The sequence below is a fragment of the Cyanistes caeruleus genome, chromosome Z, assembly GCF_971803275.1.
Source record: "Cyanistes caeruleus chromosome Z, bCyaCae1.hap1.1, whole genome shotgun sequence".
NCBI classification, from domain to species: Eukaryota; Metazoa; Chordata; class Aves; order Passeriformes; family Paridae; genus Cyanistes; species Cyanistes caeruleus.
The window spans coordinates 80,354,807-80,380,897 of record NC_141732.1 but is presented as its reverse complement, the minus strand read 5'-3'; the positions used below and the strand labels follow the sequence as shown (position 1 = coordinate 80,380,897).

Genomic DNA, 26,091 nt, shown 5'->3' with positions numbered 1-26,091 from the left:
CAACCACGCACCTTACAAATTTGCTTGTATCCAAGTGAGCCAGTAAAGTCCCTATAGTTAAGAATATTCTGCTTTGAATCTATTCTGTTTGCCCCATATGTTGACATCCTATTTGAATCCCCACATCAGGTGATACCTTTTGTTCATTTCTTGGAAAACTGTAGAACTGGTGAATATGTAAATATGTACTGCTCCCTGAAAGCAAGGTGGTTCAGTGCAGGTTGTGCCAGTTGAAGTACATGTGTAAACTCACCCAGGTCACTGTGATCGTGCTTTTAAAGGTCCGTGGCTTGAAGCTGGTGTCACAGAAGCTCAGAACAGTTTGAGTTGGAAGGGATCTTAAAAATCATCCTATTCCACCTCTCTGCCACGGGCAATGACACCTTCCACTATGCCAGGTTGCTCCAAGCCCTGTCCAACCTGGCCTTGGACACTTCCAGGAATGGGACAGCCACAGCTCCTGTGAAGGCCCCACGACCCCCAGAGTTTGTTCCATATGTGTGTCACCAGTTTCCATAGGTGTCCTGTCCAGGACAGAGCTTCCTGGATGTTACTGAAGTTCCTGGGTTCCTCCTGCTGATGCCCAGCACAGCCATCAAGCAACAGGCAGATTTGACTTTCCATACTTACTGCCTGTTTATTACTAGCAATAGATAGTCTGTTGCATTTTGCGAACACACCAAATGTTCCTCATAGAGCAGGGAATATTTTACACTCCATCCTTAACAAACCTGTTCCTTACTTTTATGTGTTCTATCCCATGTCCCCAAGTGCTTTTAAATCCCTCTTGTAATGGCATCTCCACCACTGCCCTGGGCAGTTCATCGAGGGCAGGACAGCCCTTTCCGAGAAGAAATTTTCCTAAATATCCAATCTGAGCCTCCCCTGGCCCAGCCTGAGGCCATTCCCTCTCCTCCTGTCCCTGTTCCCTGGCAGCACAGCCCGACCCCCCCGGCTGTCCCCTCCTGGCAGGGACTTGTGCAGAGCCACCAGGGCCCCCTGAGCCTCCTTTTCTCCAGGCTGAGCCCCTTTCCCAGCTCCCTCAGCTGCTCCTCATCAGGCTTGTGCTCCAGACACGTATTTGACAGGTGTTTGACAGCAGGGTAGTCTATATTCCTCAGGTAAGGGTTTTCAGAGAGAATTGTTACTTCTGTGATCACTACAGTGAAGGAGCTTCACTTTATCAGTCCTTGCTCTTGTTAGAGCTGAAATACAATTCAAGTACTTATTAGGAGTGTTCTGTGTGGCTTAATTAAAGGACAGATGTTTCAGTGTTGAGTATCCATTCTTATGTTCATTCATTAACCAGATGTAATTTTTACAGGACTGTAGAGAAAAGTCGGTGCCACAGTTGGTTGTACCGTTTCTTTTGTGCCACCTTGTGAATCTTGACTCTGGCATCTTCTTCCCAAATCTTAATGTAATTTACCTTCTGTCTCTTCACAAGAAAGTACCCTGACAGCTTTTTCTGTGTCTCTCACTTCTCTTTCTTGCCCAGGAATCAAAGGAAAGTCACTGCTAAGTTTAGCCCAAGTTACTTAGGAATGAGCTGCTATATTTGTATTCCTCCATGAATCCATCCTTGGGGATGGAACGGTACCGAGTATTTTACTGGTGTGTGTCTATTGGGCTGGTATTACTGCTCTAATTCCCCCTCACTAGGTGTTTCTTTTGAGTGAACTGAAATTTTGCAGTAGCTGTTACCTAGTCTTGAGTGTGGAAAAACTCACTTTTGTGTTCAAGTTGTATGAATAAGAGGCAGTGGGCTGTAGTTAATTTTTAAGCGTTAAACTTCTCTTTAGTATGAAAAAGAATTACTTGAGTGTTAAAAGCTTTCCTGAAGATCTGAAAGCCTTGCTTGCTTTGTCACTGGTTTTGATCCTGGCAACTTGTAGAAATTAAACAACTCTGTGGAATTTTTTTGAGGACTTTGTGTGGGTTTTAATAACTCAAAGAGAAGAAAAAAAACCTGTAAGAATGCTATACTTTGAAACCTAGCCTTAGAAATTAGGGAGAAAATGAACCATAATTCAAAGTTGAATGTCTGCATTTATGGTTTAAATCCTGGAGCAATTACAATAACCACTCTGATTGTGTCCCCAGGATCTTTGGATAGTGGGAGGGGTCATGTTGTGTTAGATTATGATTTTTCAGTACCTAAGAACTCTCTACTGAGTTGTTGTCCATTGTAATATTCACCCTCCCTGCCTGCCAGGTCTTTGGAAGGAATAAATCCTGATGACAAGAAGCCAGCTGGGCAAATTTAGAAGTTTTTGTTTTTTTAAAAGAGTGTAAGGTCACATAGACCTAGAAAACTGTGTTGTCCGTAGTTGCTGGTGGCATGTTCTTGCTCAATACCATTTGTTTTTAATTACTCTGCATGTTTGTAGTGCTGGAACAAGAAACCACCTTTGAGACCAAGCCTAATGTTTTTGATATATATCAAAGTGTAAGTTTGTTCTTTCTGAATCTTGTGTTTCAAAGCAGTTTGTAAGAGACGAATGAATGCTGGTAATTGATATCAGGACGAGCCAATCTGCATAATCTAAAGTTGTCTTAGGATATTCAGCTGTAGGTGAAGAGCTGTCTCAGCTGTCAGCTCACTACACAGTAAATTAGTCTGATATACAAGAAAATTTGCAGGCATCTTAAAACGTAATTTGTTTGATGTCTCTGTCTTGAATAGTTTCCTATTGAAGGGTTTTGAAATAATTATTTTGACTGCTCTTTCTACAGTATCTTCTAGTCCTCATGAGTTGGGGAAGAGCTCAAACTCCACAGCTTCCAAGAGCGTGGCTCCACAGGGTTTTCAGCACTGGAGCTGGTTTAACAGCTTCCCACACAGCACCACTGATAATCTCAGGTTGATGCAATAGTGTGCTGTAAAGTGGATTACCATGTAAATTTAAAAAGACTTCACTGGACTTGAAAGAGAGAGGAGGACTGTGTTATGACTGCAAGCATTGAGCTAAATATTTTTGATTGTCCTTCAATTTGTTGAACTTCAGAAGTCCTTGAAGGTCAGGCTGTATGTTCAGTCTTAGAGAGGCTCTGCCATCTCTTCCAAAACACTGAGAAAGTAGGGCCTTCATGATATGACAAGAAGTGATAGTTTTAAACTAGAAGAGGGCAGATTCAGGCAAAATCTAAGGAAAAAAATTAATGATGAGAATGGTGGAACAGGGTGCCCTTTAATTATTAATATTTGTATTGTTCAGTGTGGCATTGAACACAGTATCTAATGATTTGTCTTGTTTTCCCATCTGTTAAGGATTATTTTTGAGGATCATTTGCCCTGCACTGGTAGGTCAGAAGTATGTGTTTGACGCAGCTGGTGTGGTTTCAGTGCTGCTGTCAGGTTTTGCTTTAGTGCTTTATTGTTCTGTTGAGTTGATGTTTTTCTGAGGCGTATCACGAGGCAATTAATGAAGTTACAAACAATTTGCTGCATCTGATGTGATTGTTGTACTAGTATAATAACATTAGTTAAAAGGCAAGAACTGCATAGCTTGAGGTTAAATGTCAGATTGAGGTTTCTTTTATTCATGTTTTTAAAAGTGCGTCATTTCATGTGAAATTTCTTGTAAAAAAAAATCCAGTTCTTTCTGTAGGCTGCTGTTCTATTTGTACTTTGAGTAACACCAAACTGAGCATGGCAGCACTAAAGCTGCAAAACTAGCAGTAATAAAATGCTCATGGAATCACAGAATCCTTTAGGTTGGAAAAGCCCATGAAGCCCAATGAGTCCAGCCATTTCCCAGCACTGCCCATGTCCCCAGGTGCCACATTCACACGGCTTTTCAACCCCTCCTGGGATGGGGACTCCACCACTGCCCTGGGCAGCTCTGCCAGGACCAGACAAGCCTTTCCATGAAGGAATTTTCCCCAATATCCAATCTAAAACTCCTCTGGCACAGCCTGAGGCCGTTTTCTCTCATCCTGTCCCTTGTTCCCTGGGAGAAGACACTGACATAATTTCACTCTGATGAGCAATTCACTTTTGAATACTAGTTTCCTGTTTCATAGTTGCTGTACTTGAAAAGAATATTGCACTGCCTGATGTTAGGATGACAGAGCATTGGAATGAGTTGCTCAGAGAGCTTATGGGGATTCTCAAAAGCCACCTGGACATAGTCTGGGGCTGCTGGCTGTAGGACATTCTGCTTGAGCAGAGAGGTTGGACAAACTGACCTCAATGAGCTAATGGATGACTAAAATTAAGTGCTTCACAGAAAGATTTTATTATCGTTTTGTAATGAATTTTCACTTCAACTACAGGAACCCAATTGCTTGTGTAACTATTTTTGTTTTCTTTTCCTCCTATCTAGTGCTGATTTAAAGCTCTTGGAAGAAGCCACAATCTCAGTCTGTAAGTCTTTAGGTGAGTCCTTGTGCTTTTTTCCCTGTACTTTACCAGAAAAATTGGGAAACAGCATCCCTGTGCACATTCATGCCTTTAGCATTCTATTTGTATATGTTGCCCTAGTAATATTAAGACAAAGACTGTGTTTGTGTATATCCCAGACCTTTACTTCCACTGTTAACTGTTTTACAGAACTTGATGTAACTGCAAGGTTTGAAACAAATAATTCCATCTCTATTATGTCTTTTTCCCTTTGCCCTTTAAGGTGATCTGTAAGTGGAAACAATTAGAGGATAAAAGGAAGGGATGATATAAATGTGATCAGTGGTGTTGCAAGAAGGTAAAAGGTAGTTGAGAAGATCTGCCCAGTTTTCTGACAGGAGGCTGTTGTGCTGCAGACAAGTCTGGGAAAGGAAGCAATATGAGTATCCCACATTTGGGATATTTTAAATCTGCGATTAATACTATTTAGAGAACAATTATGGGCTAGTAAACCATGTACTGAAGAATCTTGAAAGAAGAATGCCTCTTCAGAAAAACAAGACATACTGTGCTTTATTTAGAAATATTTAAGACATTGAAATTTGATTTGATTCTATGCATTATTTGAAATAGATAATGTCATCTTATGCATGCTTTATGATTGTATCTTATTTTTCCTCATGTAGTTGAGAAGAATCCTCGAACAGGAAACCTTGGATCATTGATTAAAGTCTTTCTTTCTAGAACCAAAGAGTTAAAAATTTCAGCAGAATGTCAGAAGTAAGTTCCCAGAAAAGAGCTGCATGTGCCATTTAATTTTTTTAATGTTCCTTTTGTTGCTAGCTATTGAATTTTTTCACTCTGCTAATTAACATGCTTACAAACCAAACCTTAGAATTCTCTTAAACTGTTGTTTGGAACAGAACACATTGTCTAGTACTTTTCTAAATGCAGAAATTAAGTGTAATAGGTAAGTAGATTACTGGGGAAAAATACATATTTGTTTGTTAGATGAACACTATGGGTACTATTGGCTTAGAGATGTTTAAAAATTATCTGAACTTTTTAGCTGAACTTAATGTATGAGCCAGTATTCTATCTTGGAAATGTTTTAAATATCTATAAATATGTAAATATGTATCAAAATACAGCTTTCAAGTTATGTCATGCAGCTTCCATTGATTTTGTTTGCCCCTTTCATCAGTAGGAGAGAACTCAAGAGGTTACTTGTGCAGCACTGAGATTTTTTTGCAGGAGGCTTTCTGTAGTTGTTCCTTCACACTCGCAGATAAGTGTCCCACTTTCATCAGATCTGGGGCTGGAAATCTTCCTTGTCCCAGGACTGCCATCAAGTTTTTGCTTGCATCTAAAGTAAGAAGTTACTTGTGGCCAGATAGCTATTGCTGTTTTAATCCTAAAATATCTTGAAAGTACAGCTTTGTGCTATAGTTGACTCTGTGCTGTTCCATGGGCTCCCCAGCAGTTGCTTACTGGGATTCAAAAAAAATTAGTGCAGCTGTATTCCCTTTTATTCAGAAAGCTTGGAAAATATTTGTGCATTTGCATAAGAAAATCCTGTTATGTGGTGCTCATGAAGCCCATAAATGCCTACTGTCACCTGAAGGCTATTTACCTGGAAAAAGGGCTAAGGTTCAGGGGGACAGGAAGCTTTCAGGTCTGAACCTGTTGGAAATTTTCAAATGTCTGTGTGCCTGGAGTCCATAGAATCCAGAGACCTCTGGAAGTTTGCTGAACTGTTTGGTGAGTTCCTCAGAGTTCTGTCTACTGCGGTGTTTTTAATGGTACAAATGTAGTTAGGGATAAGGTTGTATAGGGATATGGATGTATTTTCTAAACTACTTTCGAATATATTCCCATTGTCTTCTGTAACATCAACTGCAGATTCCCTGCTTAAACACTTTGGCTTTTCCTTGCTTCAACTGTAGAACTTTGTCTACTCTGACGTTTATTTTCTTGTGGTTTTTGATGCATGTTTGCTGGTGAAGCATTACTGATTCTTGTTTGTTCCTGCTTCTTTTCTAGCCACCTCTTTATCTGGCAGGCTCACAATGCGCTGTTCATTATTTGCTGTTTGCTGAAAGTATTCATCAGTCGAATGTCAGAAGAGGAGCTGCAACTTCATTTTACTTATGAAGAGAAAGCAGGACCAAGCTCATATGGTGGGTACACACAAGTGCTAGTTAGACAAACATCCTGTGAGAAACTTAAATGTCCCGATGTTTGTAGATGTGACACATCTGTGTGACATGGTTTAATGCTGGACTAGTGACTTAGGTTATCATTGTACTTAATCTTAAGGATCTTTTCCCTCAGATGCTTTAGGTCTAAATTCCATGAGTCCATGATTTTTTTACTCAGAATCCCAAACTTTGCTTTTCAACCAGAAATTAGTTACTAGAGAGTTTGGTTTAGCTTAATCTGGCTTTTTTTGAACAGCTGTTGAGATGTGGTGCTGTAGACCTAGCTGAGCTTTATTGATTTTCATACAGTTTGAAAGGTGGTTATGGTCCTCTTCAGAGGAAGAGAACAGAATTGGAGTGAAGGTGACCATATATGAACATTGGAACATTGATATTGCAATTTAATGCATCTTTTCACATATTTTTCATAAACCAACAGCAGCCACAGAGTGGAATTAATGCTATTTTTAGGGATCTAGTGAAGGAAAGTAACAGTCCTATGGTTAGTTGACCCCTTGAGAAAGCAATTGCTAAAATTTCATTTGGGGACAATAGCTTATACAAGAGTACAGGTACAGTCACAGGATTTAGGTAGAATTACTAAAATAGGCTTATGTCTAGGAAGTGGAGTATGTATTACATGAGATGGAAGATGGCAGGAGAGATGTACAAGGAAGAAGCTGTTGTCTTTGAATAAGAATAATACAAATGTATTCAAAATCAGTTTCATTACAGCAGAACGACAATCTGAACACTGTCTGCCACAAATCTTTGTGTAGCCCTGTATCAAGATGCTCTCACAAAGTGCATGATGGATAATGCTGCCATGGGAACCTTGATTTCCTTAGCTTTGGTGTAAATCGTGGGATAAATTAGGCCAGAAAAGATCATCAAATTAGGCCTCTAAGATCATCAAATCAGACAGCTAACCCAGCTCTGCCAAGTCCAAGTCAAAGTAATGTTCAGTGTGTAATTGCATGTTGTTTGTTGCATGAAGCCTAAAAAGTCTCAGAATGCTAGAGCAGTGTGAGTGGATGGTGTGAGAGCAACCAAAAGTGTCTGACTGTGGGTTTCCTGCAACGAGGACATGTGTTGAGAACACTGATTTGCCGCTTGCTCCTTGAACAGTGAAAACTGTTCATTAAAATCTGTTTAACTCCTTGGCGCCTGCCAGTGCTCTGAGGAAATCAGAATTGTGGTGCCAAAGGATTAAGTGCTACATGTTGAAATGGTTTAATGTATTTAAACTGTGATGAGTGATCTCCAGGAGGGGAGTCAGCTTGCTGATGCATTGGAAAAGAATATCTGATTGTGTGTAAGCTATCCCTGCAGACTGCCTGTGGCTTTATTCCTGGATTAAAAAAATGGCTCACCTCTTGCTTCATTGTACAGCATGCCACGGTGGGATGGGTGAAAAAGCTGAGACTTCTGTCAGCTGGAACCCCTGAGATCTTTATGCCTTGCACTGGGAGTTCCTTACAGTGTGGTATGGAAAGTGATTGTTGTCACCAGGGTAGACCCATGTTTATACCATGTCTAGTAGCACTTGACTGTAATTTGCAGTGACATTTATTAGCAATAATTTTGTGCATATTGATGGCAGAGGTACTTAGCAATTACCTCTGCTCAGATTGTTCATGGGATATTGTTGATTAGGAAGGTAATTGTGTGTGGTCTGCTGGTGAGACAGGAAATGAGCTGCTCCTTGGCTCTTCTTCGGGTTTCCAGTTGGAGATGATTCTTGTGAACTTCCTCAGGGTGTTGAGGTTCATTATATGCTGAGGTTACTTAGCCATTTGGTTTGATTCCTAAAAATCTTACTTTAAATATCTACAAAAGGTGGCAATAAGGTATATATACGTTCCTATTGCTCTTATGCTCAGCTATCGGAAGGTGAAGTATCCTGAATGAATTGTGATAGACTGCAGTTGTGCTAGGGCCTATTAAAAGTGAGCAGAAGAAAATGGAATGTTTCATTGCTTTGTTTGTATTTTTATAATTAAGTATAGCTTTCTTGAATTTTTGATTTCCACTTTTTGGAAAGTGGAATATTCCTGCTATTAGTATATACTTATTATTATAATATTATTAATATTTTAATATAATATTATTCCTATATGCCTCTTAATTTTACATAGAATTATTAGTACCTTCATGGAAATTTTACTAACTTTGGTGAATAGGCTTTTTAAAAACTAAATTCTTAGTCATCCTTACTCTTTTTCATTTACCCGAGCTTGGTAGTATTTATAGTTCTTCAACTGTAAGCATGATAAAACAAGCCTTATAAAAGACATTATTATTTGAACAGTATGATGTAAATAAAATATCCATATTAAAAAAAAAAGAAAAAGGGTTTTAATACAATGTCTGAATTTTGATGTTTCTGTATTTCATGGAAAGGACAGTGCAGCCACCTAACAACACAAACAACCTCTCTATCTCTTAGCCTTCTGAGAAAAGGTTATTATTCTTTTCAAGATAGTCTTACAACTCCTTTGGAAATCACTCTGTTGTGGTGTTTGTTTCCCTATGAACAACACATTTTTATCTTTCTGATTGGACAATATCTTCTGGTGCCATGCTCTCTGATTTAAGTGCAGCACCTGGAAACTCAGAGCACATAACTGCAGTGCCAGCACATCAGGATGCTCACATGGCAATCAGGCACCTCATTAGCACCTGCTCTGGGATATTTGGTGTGTCAGGGAGCAATGTGTAATTATAATCTGTGAGAGTCCTGTGTATGGAAAATATCCCTGTGACTGACTGCTCAGAAATATAAACTGTATGACATAAGCACAATTGTTCAGGTAGCATTTTATATAGTTGCCTTATGTGGAAGAATTCTCCCACACTTTTCAGTTCATATGCTTTCACTTTTTCTGCATGTCCAGTTCGTACTTTTTCCTGGCAGAGTGTACTTGAGGCTCAGAAGAAAGCTGTGCAGTTGTGCTTTGTGTCATAAAATGGGATTTTTTTTTGAGGTTTGAGTGCATGGGTGTGCTTTAGCCTAATGAATAAATTGCTCCGGATTAAGTCCCTGCTAATAGTACTGTTATTGATTTCCTTCAAGAGAAGGCAAACCATTAATAGAAATGTATTCTTTTTGAGGAGTTTCAGATTGTTCTTTAGCCCAAGAAGTGCAGCCTTTGCCTCTTCATACATAACTGGAATTTGCTTATAATTTTGGAGAATATTGCAGAATTTTGATTGCAGGAAAATCCACAGAAATGCTAAACCCATATACTTAAAGATTCAGCTGAAAATTTCTTGAAATCAGTAAATCCCAAACTAGATTCAGCATCTGCTCAGCTGGAGCTGGAGTTAGTCTGACTAGGATAATTGATTCATCTTTCCACTGTCTGTATCCCATAATTTCTATTCAGTCTTCAACTGTATGGTGACTCAAAGGTGTAAGAGAGCACATGCTGAGTACTGTATTTTAAATCTGACCATCAATTAATTGAACCTGTTCCCTGAGCTGTAGTGGGAAGCTTTATTCTTTATCTGTAGAAAAGTTTTTAAACAAGGCTACTGAGGGTTGTTTGTGACATATTAAAGCAAATTTGAGGACATAGAGAAGGGAATAAATAACAACACATTTACTCCAAGCCTTAAATTATTTCAGGAGTGTTCAGCTATCATAAAAAGGAAATGAGGGAAGGCAATCAATTTATGTACTCGTTTTTACCAGTCTTATGTAGAAGTTGTAAGTTTTTGAGAGTAATTAGAGTTGAAGACCAAACCACAAAACCTATGGAAGCCATAAGTCTGTTTTGTAAGGAATTATTTATATAATTATTTGTGTCCAAGTTCTGTATGAGCAACAGGGCAGAAAAGCAAGTAGCACCTAAGATGAGGATATACCTTTTTATACCTGAATATCTTATTGATGTTAAGCACATCCGCCAGATCAGGTCTTGTCAATATTGTAGGTAGGTTCTCAGGAAGATGGGATTTTAAAATTGGGTCCTCTTGGCATCTCTGCTTTCCTCTGCATAAGCCATTTTACCTGTGTAGTGTGTGCTAATGCAGTGTCTGTAATGAGTGTAACTTTGAAAAAGTAAAAACAAATGAAAAGCACTCTATTACAGAAAAATTTTAGAAGTGTAAACCAAACCCAAAACAAACCCCACCTGAAAAGTCAAAATCCATCAAATTACTTGCAAATTTAAAGAATCCACATTTGACAACTTAAATAGAGCTGATGAAAAAATGGTACTTTTTCTTAACTGGACATTTTAAAACCTGTATAATTACAGTTGCTTCTGCAGTGGAGTTTAGAGGATACACCTATGATTCCTCTCCCTGCTTTAATTTTATCTGCACATGTTCACCCTGTACTTACTTTCCCCAAAGCTTTACAGATCTTTGATCCAAGTATGGGATCTATTAATGTGAATGAATCTTGTGTGTATTGTCTTTATCCTGCTATTGAAAGAGGCATTGTTTGTGAAAACACAGTGTTCCGTATTTATGGCTCTCTCTCACGTTATAGATTTGGCTTGCATCCTCCTCATTGTCTTGGCAAGATGAAAATTAAACAAGAATGTGTGTGCCCCAATTGGGAAAAGGATACATTAATTATTGTAGCTGAATGACATTGATTACAGCAATTAAGCTTTTTAAAAAAAAATTATTTTAAATAATGTCTTTCATTGTACGTGACTGTGCTAACCCAGTGTTTTCTTGCTTTATTTTGAATATTGTCTTGAGGGAAAAGCTTTCTTTCATATTCAAATAACCTTATTCTCTGTTCAGATGAGTTGTGCATACAGTGTGGAGGGAAAAATGTTTTAAAAATGCACTCATTTTACTTTTTTAACCTTTTTCGTCTCACTTTCTTTTGTTAGGAGAAAAACCAGGTACCTGTTGGGAACTAGTAGCAGTCTTGCTTTATAAGCATTTTCTAGGTTCAGAAAGCCCTAGGAAAATGTCACATTCAAGTTACTTTAAAATATATTATCTGTGCTCCATTATTGGCTGTGGTTTCTGTCCAAGGTTAAATACTCTGAGCAGTTCTTGGTTTCACTAACAGGAGCTGCATTGTGTTACTCATGGGGGATTCTATATAAAGGAAACCATGTTTCCGTGATAAAAAACTGATTTCCTTTAGAATGTGCAGTTCGCTAGGTGACAATTTTTAATGTGTTTTTAATAAACTGATTGTGGAAAGAAATAATTTTGCTTTATAGTGAATATTCCCCCTGGTGTGCTTCTTAAAATTGAGTTCTGGATTCAAGAACAAACTTGGGTTAAACAGAGTAACACCACTGTAACCTGTCTATAAAGTTGTGTTTATGGCAGGACTTATTTATTTGAAAATACTAAATAAACAGGCATTTGGGTAATTATTGTGCTGTAGTGCAGAGGATCAGCTCTGCCACTCTTATGCCATTCAGTGCTATAAAACCCTCCACTTCTTTATGATGTTGTACGTTTCTCATCATAATTTTATTTTTGAAGGCAGAATAAATCCTGATGAGCCAATACATTTATCTTCCGGGAATTTTTAGTATTATATGATGACTTCAAGTAGTTTGATAAGCTTTTTCCTCAGTGAATCTTAAAAGCCTTTTGTAAGATTTGCTTTTAAAAATTACTGGTATAAAACATCACCAGTTTTATTGCTTAGAATAGTTGCAAAATTTTAAATAATTCTGAACCACTGCATACATTTTATTACCTAGAGGATGATTTCTCTTCCTTTAAAATGAACCAACTTGTCACTGAAATTTGTAAAACTTCCTCAATAAATAAATTTATATTAATGAAAAAATTGTACCTCTATTACTCTGGAGCAGCAGTGACATGCTCAGTAGCTACATTATTTTATAATGTTGCTCAGTGTATATTAGACAAATGAAACTGTCTCTGACTATTCTTAAATTGCCTTTAAGAAACAGAGTGGGGAAGTATGTGAAGTGTAGGGAATTTTGAGAGTACATTTAACTGTGGACCAGTGAGAAGTCACCAGTGATGACTTCAGCTGTTAGTAATAACACTGTTTAATACAATCTTCTGTAAATAGTAAAGGAAGGCGTGATGTGCTAAATTTAGCACATTCCCACAATGTGATTCCCACATCTCATTTAATTTATACAGTTGTTATTAGTTACTTATTTTTAAAGTAAAAAGAAGTCATCAACATTTTCTCTGTTAATAATCTCAAGTGCTTTCTATTTCAGGAAAAAAAAATCCAATCTCCTTTAACACCCTAGAACTTCGAGTCTTTGTTCCTCAATTAAGATATTGATCATCTGCATTTGACTATTTGAATCTTTGCTTTGTTTTGGTATTTGAAAACCCAGAAATCCTTTGCTATGTTTCTTTTTTAGGAACAGAGTGTGAAGACCTCATAGAAGAGTTGCTGTGTTGCCTCATCCAGCTCATTGTTGAAATTCCCCTCTTGTAAGTAGGCCTCTTTCTTTTCTTTTTTTTCCCTTAGTCTTCTTTTATAAAATGAGCATTTAAGAGAATATGAAACTTGTAGTAATGGGTTTATAATGTTTAAATAGTTGTATTTGAATGTTCCATGTGATGGAGCAGTACAGATAATGATAAGCTGCTGCCACTGCCAGCCCTGAATATTCTGTTGGAAGAAGTACATGATGAACGTCTTACACCCAGTTCAAACCATCAACAGAAGTTATTCCGTTTGTTTCAGGTACCCCTGTCAGCACACAGACAGTAACTGGTGGAAATGGTTGTGCTCATGGTACAGGGGAAGGTACAGTGGAGGTGTCACTTCAGCTCTGGGGTATGCAGTAAGGTGAAAACTAAAGTTCTTCTGCAGTTCTGTGGGGGTTTAAATTGCAAAAATAAATCATATTGTGCTATTTAATACTGATTTCTAAAATTCCAGTGAATTGATGTCTGAAGAAGGGACAAGAGAAATGAATAAGTGGAATGTTTTTGTAGATCTCCAGATTTGTTTACATGGCTTTTTTTCATGCATCTGTTCTATTTGAGAGATGTTGATTCCACGTCTTTTTGGGATATGTGTCATAAAACATAGTTCAGTGTTCTATGTAGGAGAGCATGCTTTGTTCTTTGGAAAAAAAAGAAGTGTTCTTTCACTTTTGTGGAAGTGTTCTGATGAATTTTGACTTTTTTCCCTTTACTAAAAGTAGAGTGAGCAGTGTCTTTAATGTTAAATTGCACTGTAGTCTGTGTCTAAAATGTAGTGCCCCAGCTGAAGCACTGCAGCACTGCAGGAGTCTGAGATCGTCTGTTACGGTGTAGTATAGAGTTCTGCTATCTTGTAGCTGGGATTGTTCTTTTGGTTGGAAAACTGACAGAGATGCAATGTTTTTTGAAACATTGCTGTCATTAAATGCAGCTCTGTCAATGTTAATGCGAGGGATTTGTGTAGGTAGAGTGTAATGAATTAGTGGTGTGATTCAGAGTGTCATTCCACAGAGCTTGTCAGGACTTCCTGGAACAGATACACGCTTTGTTTGGAGCAGATTAGAGGAAGTACAAAGGGCTGAGGGGACTGTGATATACGGGCAAGTTCATGAATCCTGCAGGGTTTTATTTTTCTTTCTTGGAAGTACCGATGTGTGTGTGTAGTCCAGTATCCTTTATTCTGCCTTTCCAGCGGAAGAAAATACGGTGGCGTGATTGTTGCTCGCCCACTTCAATAGCTGAACCTGTCAGCATCTCTGTTTCTGTGTGAATATGGTTGCAGCAAGTGGAAGCAGCTGCTGAAAGCTCTTGTATTACTATAAAATCTATTGCTAAAATGACTTATTAAAAAGAAAATTATAAAGCCTGTCGATAATTTAATACTCAGTTATATCAAAAACTCACATTTCATAAGACAGAGATGTGGAAGATTTTTGTTTTGTGGTTAGTTGGTTTTTTTTTTGTCAAATAAGTTTTTTTAGCTGCATTTCTCCTGAAACAGCATGTTGCTGATTGCTAATAGATACTAACACTTACAAAAATGTGTTATTACTGTCTTGTTTATCACTAGAACATGTTTTACAACATGATAGTGTCTTAACTAAGAATTTTGTTCCCTTATCATTGGAAGGGAAATAGGCAGGGGAAAGGAGATATTGGAATACTTGCACTCTCTAATACACAATCCAACTATCTACTTCATAAAAATGTTATAAAGTATTACTTTCTTATTAATTTTGTTCAAGAGAGTGATCAGGATTGTTTTCATAGTGAGTTTACTTCTCGCTTATCTCCCTCTCCCTGGTCAGGAATTACTAGAGATTCTTTCCTATTTTATTTCAAGGGAGTAGTCCATTTATGTCTTTAGCTGGAATGAATCAAGAGAACTGCAAGCCTAGTATGTGAATTTGGGGAAGGGGTAGATTGAGTGGAATACATGAAATATTCAAACTTGTAATGATCTCTGTGTCAGGACTTAGGATCACCTGTGAGAGAACAGGCAGCTTTGGCACTGCAGCTTGCAGTGGCACTGTAACAGAGTGTCTAGCTGTAAAGATACTACTAAAGATGAATTTTTCTTGTGACAGACCATTAAAATCTCCATGCTGAGCTGGTCTTCGAAGTGTCTTTCAGAATAGCAAAGATTTTGTTAGGAGCATTCAATAGCCTTAACAGAGGATTGTGACAATTAGTGTGTCCCTTGGGCTCTGTAGAGGCAGTTGGGTGAAGGAGTGGATACAGCTGGCAGCTGCTGTCTGAATATATTGCTTGTCTGCATCCCAGTTAAAGCTTATATATTTCTCCTCCACTGAAACTGTAACATTATTTTTAAAGCATGGAAGGCCATCTCTATGTTGAGAATGCAGGAACAGATGTACCTATGCAGCTGTCTCACACTCCTTCCTTTTGAACTTCTGAATGTCATGTCAGGTGCTTGGGATACCTGTGTGTGGTATTTTGCAGGCAGGTACATGGTTGTTCCAGGCTTGTTGGGGAGCAGCCCTGAGCAGAAGGATTTTGGTACATCCTGGTTATAGCCGAGAGATTGTGAGAGCCTGGACATGGCCCACCCATGTGCACTAGAACCCAGAAACCCCCCTGCCCTGGGTTGATCCCTCAGTGTGGGCAGCAAGGGAGGGGGGATTGTGCCCCTGTGCCCCTGTGCTCAGGTGAGACCCCACCTGCAGAGCTGCCCCAGCCCTGGGCAACACCAGCACAAGGACGTGGAGCTGCTGGAGCCAGCCCAGAGGAGGCCCCGCAGCTGCTGCCAGGGCTGGAGCCCCTGTGCTCTGGAGGCAGCCTGGGAGAGCTGGGGCTGCTCCCCTGCACAAGTATTCAGGCTCCAGGGAGAGCTGAGAGCCCCTGGCAGGGCCTAAAGGGGCTCCAGGAGAGCTGCCCAGGGACTGGGGACAAGGCCTGCAGGGCCAGCACCCAGGCAATGGCTTGCCAGTGCCAGAGGGCAGGCCCAGCTGGGATATTGGCAAGGAATTGCTGGCTGGGAGGGTGGGCAGGCCCTGGCACAGGGTGCCCAGAGCAGCTGGGGCTGCCCCTGCATCCCTGCAGTGTCCAAGGCCAGGCTGGACAGGGCTTGCAGCAGCCTGCGACACTGGAAGGTGTCCCTGCCATGGCAGGGGTGGCACTGGATGAACTTTAAGGTCACTTCCAGCCCACACCATTCTGGGATTCTAAATGTAAGAAGTTTGGGCTTGGCAGGGACACTGAATTTGGAAGGCTCCAGTCTTTTTCTGAGTATGGGCAGATGTCACTCACCTCTGAGTTTGCTTCAGTTACCAGCCTTGGCAGAATAAGCTCATTTCTGCCTACAAAACAACCTACAGTATACTTAGAAATTGCAGGTGGACTGTGTTTCTCAAAATTAATAAGGAAGGTGTGGGATGTGGAAGAAGATAAATGTCAAATCTCTGTCCCTTAGTACAAAATGTAACTTTTTTGGGGGGGGAGGGGGGTGGTGGGGATAGACTGCAGAGCCTTTCTGGGAGGCAGAGCATTTCTGGAAGTGTCTCAGTTTTTTACAGGGAATTTAAGACAATCTTCCTTAAATTTAGTTTGTATTGGAAAAGGCAAATGTGCTTTAAGGCAGAAATAGGTTGCAATAGGTACTCTGGGACTCTACAACATTGTGGTGCTGTGTCTGAGAGTTATTAAAAATATCTTGAATTACCTTTCTGAAAAACAGGCTGTGCTGCATTGTACAAAATGCCAGGGATAAAGGTTTCAGGTTTAATTTTATAGAAAATACAGGTTTCAACAATTAGACTTGTGCAGTCCCTTATAACACTTGTATGTTGATGTTTGATTTATGGTTCCCTTGGGTGTGCTATGGATACTCTGCTTTTTCTTTGGTTTTGCTAATGTTAGCACTCAAGAGTGTACACTAATGATTTGAACTGCATAGTCGGCAAAAAGATACAATGTTAGTATTTAATTGTATGACTTCTACTTAGAAAGTATTGCTAACATTTTGTTGCAGGATGGAGCTCCTAAAGCTTTAAATTATAAAGGCTTCTTTCAGCAGCTTATTAAGAGCTTGTATCCATAACTGAACATCTGGTTGTTATCAGTGCATTTTCACTTCATTAAAAACTATAAATGCATGTGGAGGAGAAATGAAATACTGTGATCTAGTTACATCACTCCTAAGTAGCACCCTGTGGTGCCAGTACAAGTTAGTTGATATTTCTATTACATTCCCTTATTTTCTCTAGTTATGGTTGTTTTAGGGTGCAGCCTTAGTTATTTGGAAATCTAAATGTTGACAATGTTTTGACTCATTTAGGGATGCTCGCTGATTTTATGGGAGTTAAAAAGTTAAATGTAGGTGGAAGAAAGGCAATATAATTGATTATAAAGGCCTACAAAATAACTGCAGTGTAGGAAAGGTGCCAGATGATGAGAAATGTTTATCCGTTCTTTCTTGTGTGAGCAGCAAAGAGATAAATGTTTTCTGTTCTAGCTCAGGAGTTCCATATTTTAATTATTTTTGTTACTTTCAAAAGAACAGGTCAGAATAGTGCTTTTTAAAAAGAGTCTATTCAAGGAATTTTTATCAAGATTGTAGTAGCTCCATTATTTGAGAAACATGTGACTTTTGCATTTTTGGCAACTTTGTCTAATCATCAAAGGCAAACTTCCATCTGTTAAAACTGAGGTCGAAAGGAGCGAAATAATCCAAACTGAGAGAGATTTGTGTTGCTTCACTTTGAAGAGCCTCGAAGTTTAACACTATTGTGCTCTGTTTAGGAGGGAGCTGATTCATATAAAGGAAGTTTTATTTGCTGCTGCACCTTGGGGTGGTGCAGCAAATAAAACATATTTTATGTATTTGGAAGATTTTCGTAATCATTCATATCCTTATTTCTAATGGTATATGTGCTGTGTTTTAAGTGTCTAGGTATCCTGAGTAGGAGAACCTTTATCTGTATCGCATATTCTTACTCTGTTCTAGTTTAATTTTAGACTTAGATCTGTATTTCTCTATGGCCTATCTGTCCACTAGGTGCGCTTTGATTTGTAACGAACTTCCTCACCTCAAAGCAAAGTATCAGAGGTCTGTTGTTTTTTGTGCATTATGCTGTGTATCAAATTCCTAATAATCTGCTTCCTGATATGGTTTTCAGCCCTGTTTTCACAAAAGATGATGGGTGTTGAAAAACCTATGGTTGCAGATATTTGGGTCTCAACAGCAAAGACATAGAGAGGCTGTGGAGCGGGTCTGCCTTTCACTTGGGCTGCATCACCGAAATGCAGGATATGATTCCTGTGGTTTGGCTTTGTGTAGAACTCTCAGATGGTCTAATGAAGGTGTTTGATCACATGGGTCATCTTTTCTTTCCTGGAGGTTAGAAGCTATACCTGGGTGTCTCCGCTGCCATCCATTTTTATGGGAATTTCGGCTGCTCTCTTGTGTTCTGTTGTTTGAAAAGTAATGTCTTTTAATTAGTTTAATTGGATATTGGTAACAAGACTGGGTGATATGTAAAACAAATAAAGAATAATACAGCTTCTCCCTGCAACATTTCAAAGTCCAGAATTTCTTCTAGTATTTTTAATCTGTAGAGGGAAGAAATAAATATCAGTGAGGTGAAAATATACAAAGTTGCATAGTCTCAGGTTGTTTAGGAACAGGTCTGTGAAAAAAGGATCTCGAGTCCAGCTATCATGTTAATCCTTTAGGTACTACCTTTAGAGTATTTACCTATTGTTGATGCTGCCAGGGCTGGAGCCCCTGTGCTCTGGAGGCAGCCTGGGAGAGCTGGGGCTGCTCCCCTGCACAAGTATTCAGGCTCCAGGGAGAGCTGAGAGCCCCTGGCAGGGCCTAAAGGGGCTCCAGGAGAGCTGCCCAGGGACTGGGGACAAGGCCTGCAGGGCCAGCACCCAGGCAATGGCTTGCCAGTGCCAGAGGGCAGGCCCAGCTGGGATATTGGCAAGGAATTGCTGGCTGGGAGGGTGGGCAGGCCCTGGCACAGGGTGCCCAGAGCAGCTGGGGCTGCCCCTGCATCCCTGCAGTGTCCAAGGCCAGGCTGGACAGGGCTTGGAGGTTTAGGGGAAGGTGTCCCTGCCCATGGGAGAGAGTGGAATGAAATTATTTTTAAGGTCCTTACAACGCAAATCATTCTGGGATTTTTTGTTTCCTCACTCTATTATTCTCCCAGTTGAGAGTACCCAGTATGGGGGAGATGCAGTGTAAAATGCCAGAGATGCTTGCTTCTTCCAGTCAGTGTTTGCTGAGTGCTCCCTTGGGACATCTCCCAAATGTTTGGAGTCAGCTGTAATGAGTGTAGAGCATTATCAGCTGCCACAGTGCATATGTGCCATCAGTGAGTGTAAAATTAGGACTGTTTCCAAGAGGAAAGATTATGTTCTCTTTGAGTTGTTGTACTTGTATCCTGAGACTGATAGCCAGATATTGTACTTGCTTTTCAGTTTTCAAAACTGATTCTATCCTCTGTGGTGACTCCTCTTTCACCTTTCTGGTGGGCCCTCAGGAAGCAGGGAAATGAAACCTGGTTCCTGTATGATTTGAGACTTTTTGTATGAATCAGCCCTTTTGGCAACTCTCCTAAATTAGAAAATGGGTTACCTTTTAACCTTTTAATACTCGGAGTAGACAGCTCTGGCTGGGTGAAAGTTCAGGAAAATATTTGAACAGGGAGGGGGCTCGGTCGAGGGGTGGGAGTTGAAATTTGGAGTTTAGTTTCTGACTGTTCAGGCTGTTTGCTCTATAGGTGTGAAATAATTTATGAGCTCTCAGCCTCTATGTGCTGATACAGAAATAGCTGCATTTCACTGAGTAATTAAAGTGTTTACAACAGCATGTGCCTTCAGAGTGTTAATTGGAGTTTGTAGCTGAGATTTTCCTCTATGGTGCCTCTGTGCTTCACCTTGGTTCCTCTGTCACAGACCTCTCTCTCACAGGCAGGGAACAAAGCTGAATGATTGGGGAGCACAGAAAGCACTTGTGAGTCGTGCTTGGCCTTGGAGAGAAGCCAACAGCAGCAGGATGGTGACACATAGGTAGATTGTTGAAGTTCTTGGTAGGTGATGCTGATAGGAGGTCATCCACATGGTTTTGGATGGATAAAGCAGATGCCAGGATGCTGGGGAGCTGTGGTTTCAACAGGAACATAGCTCTTGTTCTATGTGGGGTGACTGCATCATTTGGAAACAGTATTTGGGCTAAGGTTGGATAGGGCTTGGAGCAACCTGGTCTAGTGGAAGGTGCTCTGTCTGTGTCAGGAGGTGGAACTGGATGAGCTTTAAGGTCCCTTCTGACACAAACCAGTCTAGGATTCGATGATTATAATTTATAAGTTTGCCACTAAAGTTAATAAATAAAATAAATCTAATAAAATGAAAGTTCTTGGTGGAAGACCAGAAGAGAAGTGATATTGTCTCCAGTCCATATCCTGGAAGAATTAGGTACTGCACCAGTTTCTTGTAAAGCAGTACTACTGTATGTCTAAATGCAGTGCTGCTTTAAAACAGCACTGCAAGAGCTATAGAGGTCCTAGAGGAGCCCAGGATCTCTATTACCCACCCAACAAAGCAGATTAAGATGGAACATGGTCTGGCTTAGTAGAATTCATTTCCTGGAGGTTGTGGACTCTCCATCCCTGGAAGTGTCCAAAGCCAGGTTGGATGTGTCTTGGAGCACCATGGGACAGTACAGTAGAAGGCAGGGAATGGGACTGGATGAGCTTCAAGGTGCCTCCCAACCCAAACCATTCTGTGATTTTCATTTTTGTGTTTTGATTTAATGAGTTGTTACGTAACAATTACTATTAATCATACAACTTCGTTTAATTTAAAAGTTTTTATTAAAGTGATCTGGCATCATTTGCTTTTTGAAGGAATCCACTGATGTATCACTTTTCCATTGAAACATAGACCGCAAACACGTGTTAAATACACACACACGTTTGTTGTGCTGGTATTAGGGAATCTTGCATTTTAGAGCTCCTCATTCTATGAGGAATCCATAATTTAACATAATTTCAGATATGGTATCTTGTGTCTTTTCTTCAGAGAGTAGATGATTATGTGTAAGGTTTGTTGCCAGAAACCAGTTTCAGCTTGGGTGTCAGATGGGAGGACCTGGACCTGTTCCATCCGGTTCAAGGATGTCACTGCATTTGAGGTGTGATATTAGGAGGACAGCTCCCTGGGATAAGAGAAGAACCCAAATTCAGGAGAGAAATGATTGCCATGAGTTCTAGACTTCAGTCTATCTCAGATTCTTTCTGTGTGAAAGATGTGTGTTTTGAGAGGCAGACTGTGTATCTGCTAACTTGTCTTCCTGATATGGGAATAAATCTCTCTTTGGAAAGGAGAGAGAGAGAATAAGATGAAAAAATTGTGGATAACTAATGAATCCCCAAAAGAGAAAATCCAAAAGAGGAGAGAGAAAAGACCTTTGCATGTTTTGGTACATTGCTTTATGAAGTCCATTTATGCAGAACATGAGCTCTATCTGTGTATTTTTCATTTGTTTTGTAAGACACTTGAGAAGGAAAAAAAAAATGCCACAGAAGCTCAAAACAATATGCAGTTATTCTGGCTTTCTGAAATAAGTAGTTAAATAATTTTGACATGTAATTGATACATGAGTTCATTATTTCTAGTTTCCTCCTTATCTGCAAGCAAACAGTTTTCAGGGGAAGTTGGAGATCAGCATAAATTCCATGTAAAGTCATTCTATGTGACCAATAGCTTTGAATAAAATAAAATAAAAAATCAAAACCAAGACCCCCTATTATATAGTCTCTCAATATAAATAAACAGTATGTTCTTTGAAGATGAAAGAGGTTTCTGGTAGTTCTTGTGATCCTTTAGAAATGCCTGAGTTGCAGAAAACCATACATTTGACCCTTGGTAGAAAAAATAATTTTTCTCTGAAGCTTTATCCTTGTGCTGATAAATTAAGGGCGACTGGACCTGAGGGGTTACCCCAGATATCAAGACCCTGCTTGTGTTTATGTCAGAGCTGATTTAATTTGAACAGGTTCTACAGGTTTGAATGGAGTGTTTCTAAGTTAAATGTGCCCTGTCTGGGTTTTGAACTTACAGAAAATGAGAATAACTCACTAAGTGGAACTGCTTGAGTTTACCTTTCTGTTTGTTTATTCTGTCAGAGTTACATAAGGATATTGAAAGCAGATTTTTTTTCCTCACAAATGTACTTAATACAGTACAGTAATCTCTTAGTTTATTTTTTCATGCTGATTCTTATCAAAACAGAAATTTATTTTGTAATGTTTCCTCAAATTTTCTACTTGTGTGGGTTATAATAAAAACAATAATAAAATAATAAAAATAATTATAAAAATAATTGAATTAATGAAATAAATATTAATAAAAATAAATGAATGAATGATTGTAATGGAGAGGATGTATACTAGACCCCAAAATTTTTTTCCTCTCTGAATAGAGACCCAGTGCATCTTGTAGTATGTCATGAAGTTATTATTACCCTTTTCATTCATCACCTTGGGGTAGGAGACATTGTTCTCATATTCTCAGCCTCATTTGTCATAAGGATAAGTTTCTGAACGTTTTCCTTATAATATCAAAAAAGTATTTTCCCGAACTGTTGGTTTTATTTTGATAGAAAAACATTTTTTAATTTTTTTTTTGCTGGTGGCTGAACATTTGATAATTATATGTGTATATATATATATAAGTCCTCTTTGCTTTTCTTGAGATGTGTGTGGGTGGTGGTTTGCAGAGCACCCCTGGTTAGGAGAGGGAGCAGGCACTGTTCCTAGTGCAGCCTTGCTTCTGGCTGAGATGAATTTGCAGTGGAACCAGATCAGAGTGTAACCTCTGCCCTGATCTAATTATCAGCATTTACACTGGCGAACTTCCTCAGGAGTGGGCAAAAAGTCAGGTAACTTGCAGAGAGTAAAAGTAATCCAAAAGGACATCATGATTTTCAGGAAAATATTACTTAGGCAGTATGTCTTTTCCCAACCCGTAACTCCAAATGTTTGATGTTCAGATGCTCAAGTGAGGCGAGAGAAAATAAAATACAGTGGGTTTGCACAACCTCCACTTTTAAAAACATTTTTGTATGAGAGGTGGTGCAGTCTGTGAATTGTGATCCAGGAAATTATGATTCCAGTTTGATGTTGGCTTTGAGTAAATAACTGCACTCTACAGAAACTGTGGCCTGGAGCTGCTGCAGAAGAGCTTAACTTAAGCTGTGCATTGTGATGCATGAAATGCTTCTTTTCACACTTCACAGTAATGCATGTTGTTTACAGCATATCTGGGCAGTAGACTTGAGAATATTAAGTTATTTGATTGTGTTAAAAATTTGAGTGATTTCTCCTAAATAAAATCCTGTGTATTTCAGTGAGGACCACACCAGCTCTGATCCTGAGACTAGTGAAAATCTAGTAATTCTGGGGTTAATTTGTTTTGCCTCGGGAGATTGCATTGTAGTTTTCTAGTCATTGCCTGAAAGAGTACTTCATTTTATGCTTACACCTGTTCTAGCTGTTGAGAATAAATTTTTTGGAAGGCAACATTGTAACAGAGAAAAATTTAGCACCACTGATTAAATAACATCGATGATGATTTGTTCTTGATTTTTTAAAATATCTTATATAGAGGTACTATTAAATATTTGCATTCTACAACAAGAAGCAGATTTTGAATTTCCAGTATGTCCCAGGTTAGAAAACCTTGGTAATTGTTGCAGGGAAACCATTGTAACTTAGCAATACTGGATTGGGAAGCATACTATAGAAATCAAATAGTGACAATGGGAGAAACATTAAAAGGACTTGTGATAACAATAACAATACTTGATAGCAATATTTCTGATGAACTGGAGGATGGTGCTGTTGCACTAAATTAAATACCTCATTTTGGAGGATGTAAAAATGGTCTTTGGTTGAAAGTAAGAACGTTACTGGTTCGTATCCAAGTTAGTTCATTGTGTTTTGAAACACAATTTGTTTCTTGCAGTCTGCAATTTGTTGCTGATTAAGGAGGCAAATGGCATTTTTCTCTCCCTTTTAAAAACAAGATTTGTAACAAAGTCATTGTATGCAGAGGTGGGAACAGAAAGCACAAGATATTTTTAATAGTGTGCCTGTCATCTGTTCCGCTGCACAGCCTTTCCTAATCAGCCTGAGCTAAATGAACTTTTCTGAACTGTCTGGTGTCTGTATTTAAGCATTGCACCTCATTCTTTGTGATAATCTATAAAACCTTGAAACTTTCTACTTCCCTGTTACCTCAAAAAATACCATTTAAAACTGAACAATGTATGTGGTATCCTGATACCCTAAGAGTTCTGTACACTTGATCTGGCATTTGTGTATTGCATTCCTCTCACAGGGATCCAGTTTTCTTGGCTTGTGTTGGGCTAGCTTGGACATTCATTCCCTCACTTAGCATGATGGTTTTCTGACAATTTTGTTTAACAGTACAAAGAACACACTTCTGAGAGATATTTATTATTTTTAGGAAGAAGTATAGTTTATCAATTGCAACTTGAGTGCTATGACCAGTACCTCTTTTTACATTGTTTTGTCCCTTGTCATATGAAAAAGGTGCTTATTTCTAAACAAGAAATTTCTTATTTCTAAACAACAACCCATTTTTGGTATGAAATGATTCTAGGTTTCTTGAATTTGTTGTTTACACGTTCCTAGTTGAAACTCTGTGTGCTACACAGTGTATAGCTTCAGGTGAACCTACCAAGTATTCTTGGAAATCAGCTTGTAAACAACCCACTAGATTAATCTCTGTAATTTTTCCCTTTATTCTGCAGAGATATTACATACAGCATTTCTTTGGAAGCCGTGACAACTCTCATTGTGTTCCTCTCCTGCCAATTATTCCATAAAGAGATTCTTCGAGAGAGCATCATTCACAGATACCTGATGCATGGTCGATGGTATGTCCTGCTCCGGGGTGCTGCATTAGGGCAAAACAAACGCTGCTGGCTGCTCCTTTAGGGTGTTTGTACCTGAAAACAGAAGGCAGCAAAATGTTATCTTGATACAAAATTTGTTCTGCTCAAAAGGAAAGAGAATGGGAAAATAAACATCTGTAAAGGCTTTTGGAGGGATTTGGGTGGAAATCTCACAGCCCAGACTTCAGTAAAATTAATTTGGAAATAATTTTTATATTTTGAGAGTAATTTCATTAACTTAAAACAGCATTTACTTTTCAGGGTGGTTTTTTGATTCAGCAATGAGTCTTGTAGCACTGCAGCCTAGAGAACTCAGGTCCCTCAGAAATGCTAGAGCTTTCTTGCCATCCAGATAAGCAGCAGTCATTGGAAGATGAAGACACATGCTGTGCTGAGCTGAAGGGAACACTTAGCCAGGGGTAAACTTGGTTGTGTGAGTAAAACCACTTGTTCTGGCAAGTTAATGGTTGTGTTCAAGTGCTTTCACGGTGGCTTACATGCATTTTAGTCAGGCTCCCATACATCCTCTTTCAACTTTTAGTTCCATGTGGGAAGATTTTTCATAAATATATTTATTCTCTGGTTTTCTGAAGATTCTGCAAGGTGTAAGAGACAGTTACTGCTCTAATGTTCAGGGAAAGGAAGGAGGCTCAGCTTGGAGCACAGGGCAGACTTCAGCCTGAAACAGCAGCAGGATAGAGCCAGAACCTGAGGATGTATGTGTGGGGTGTTCCTGTACTTCAGTCTCTGGACTGAAGGTATTGAGGGTTTGGGAGAAAATGGGGGATGTTTGGGGGAAGAGTTGGTATGTGATCTAAGAGGTCTGATTTGGGAGTCAGAGGTGCTGGCCTCTGGAGAGAGACATGGGAATTTGGTGGCTGGGAATTGGGAGCAGTGTGAACAGTTGGAGGGGTACTAGTATGATATCCCACCCCTAAGGAGCAGGAAGCACCCAGGATTTGTAGAAGTTCATGATGAAAAGGAATGCAAATGTCAGAGGATCTGCAAAATTTTATTAGTAAATTATGCACTTGGCATGGAAGACGGTGTCTTTATCCCTGATATATCCCAGTGTAACCACAGTTGGGGTTTGGATAAAGGTGGGGGAAGCTGTAAAGGGAGAAAGAGAGGGATGCAGAGAGAGAGAGAGAGAGAGAGAGAGAGAGAGAGAATTCAATCAAAGA

The 26,091-nt window shown here is 39.3% G+C and overlaps 2 protein-coding genes across 51 annotated transcripts in view; one reads left to right on the top strand and one right to left on the bottom strand.

The window, feature by feature from the left end:
* The window catches only part of ELAC1 (elaC ribonuclease Z 1), a 511,775-nt gene extending 496,029 nt beyond the window's left edge, over window positions 1-15,746 (bottom strand). Inside the window, exon 1 of the mRNA XM_086867556.1 lies at window positions 15,610-15,746. The gene's annotated coding sequence lies outside the window, so the exon portion shown is untranslated. The remainder of the gene's footprint in view (window positions 1-15,609) is intronic.
* DYM (dymeclin) overlaps window positions 1-26,091 on the top strand; it is a 210,157-nt gene that overhangs the window by 16,792 nt on the left and 167,274 nt on the right. For 23 of the 50 annotated variants that reach the window (XM_086867510.1, XM_086867522.1, XM_086867512.1 and 20 more), the window contains 5 exons: window positions 4,329-4,381; window positions 5,032-5,125; window positions 6,389-6,525; window positions 12,888-12,960; window positions 24,764-24,889. In XM_086867510.1, the coding sequence (XP_086723636.1) occupies window positions 4,329-4,381; window positions 5,032-5,125; window positions 6,389-6,525; window positions 12,888-12,960; window positions 24,764-24,889 (483 nt within the window). Of the gene's footprint in view, window positions 1-4,328; window positions 4,382-5,031; window positions 5,126-6,388; window positions 6,526-12,887; window positions 12,961-13,216; window positions 13,322-24,763; window positions 24,890-26,091 lie in introns of all 50 variants that reach the window. The other 27 variants (XM_086867503.1, XM_086867492.1, XM_086867484.1 and 24 more) reach the window with 2 other exon arrangements.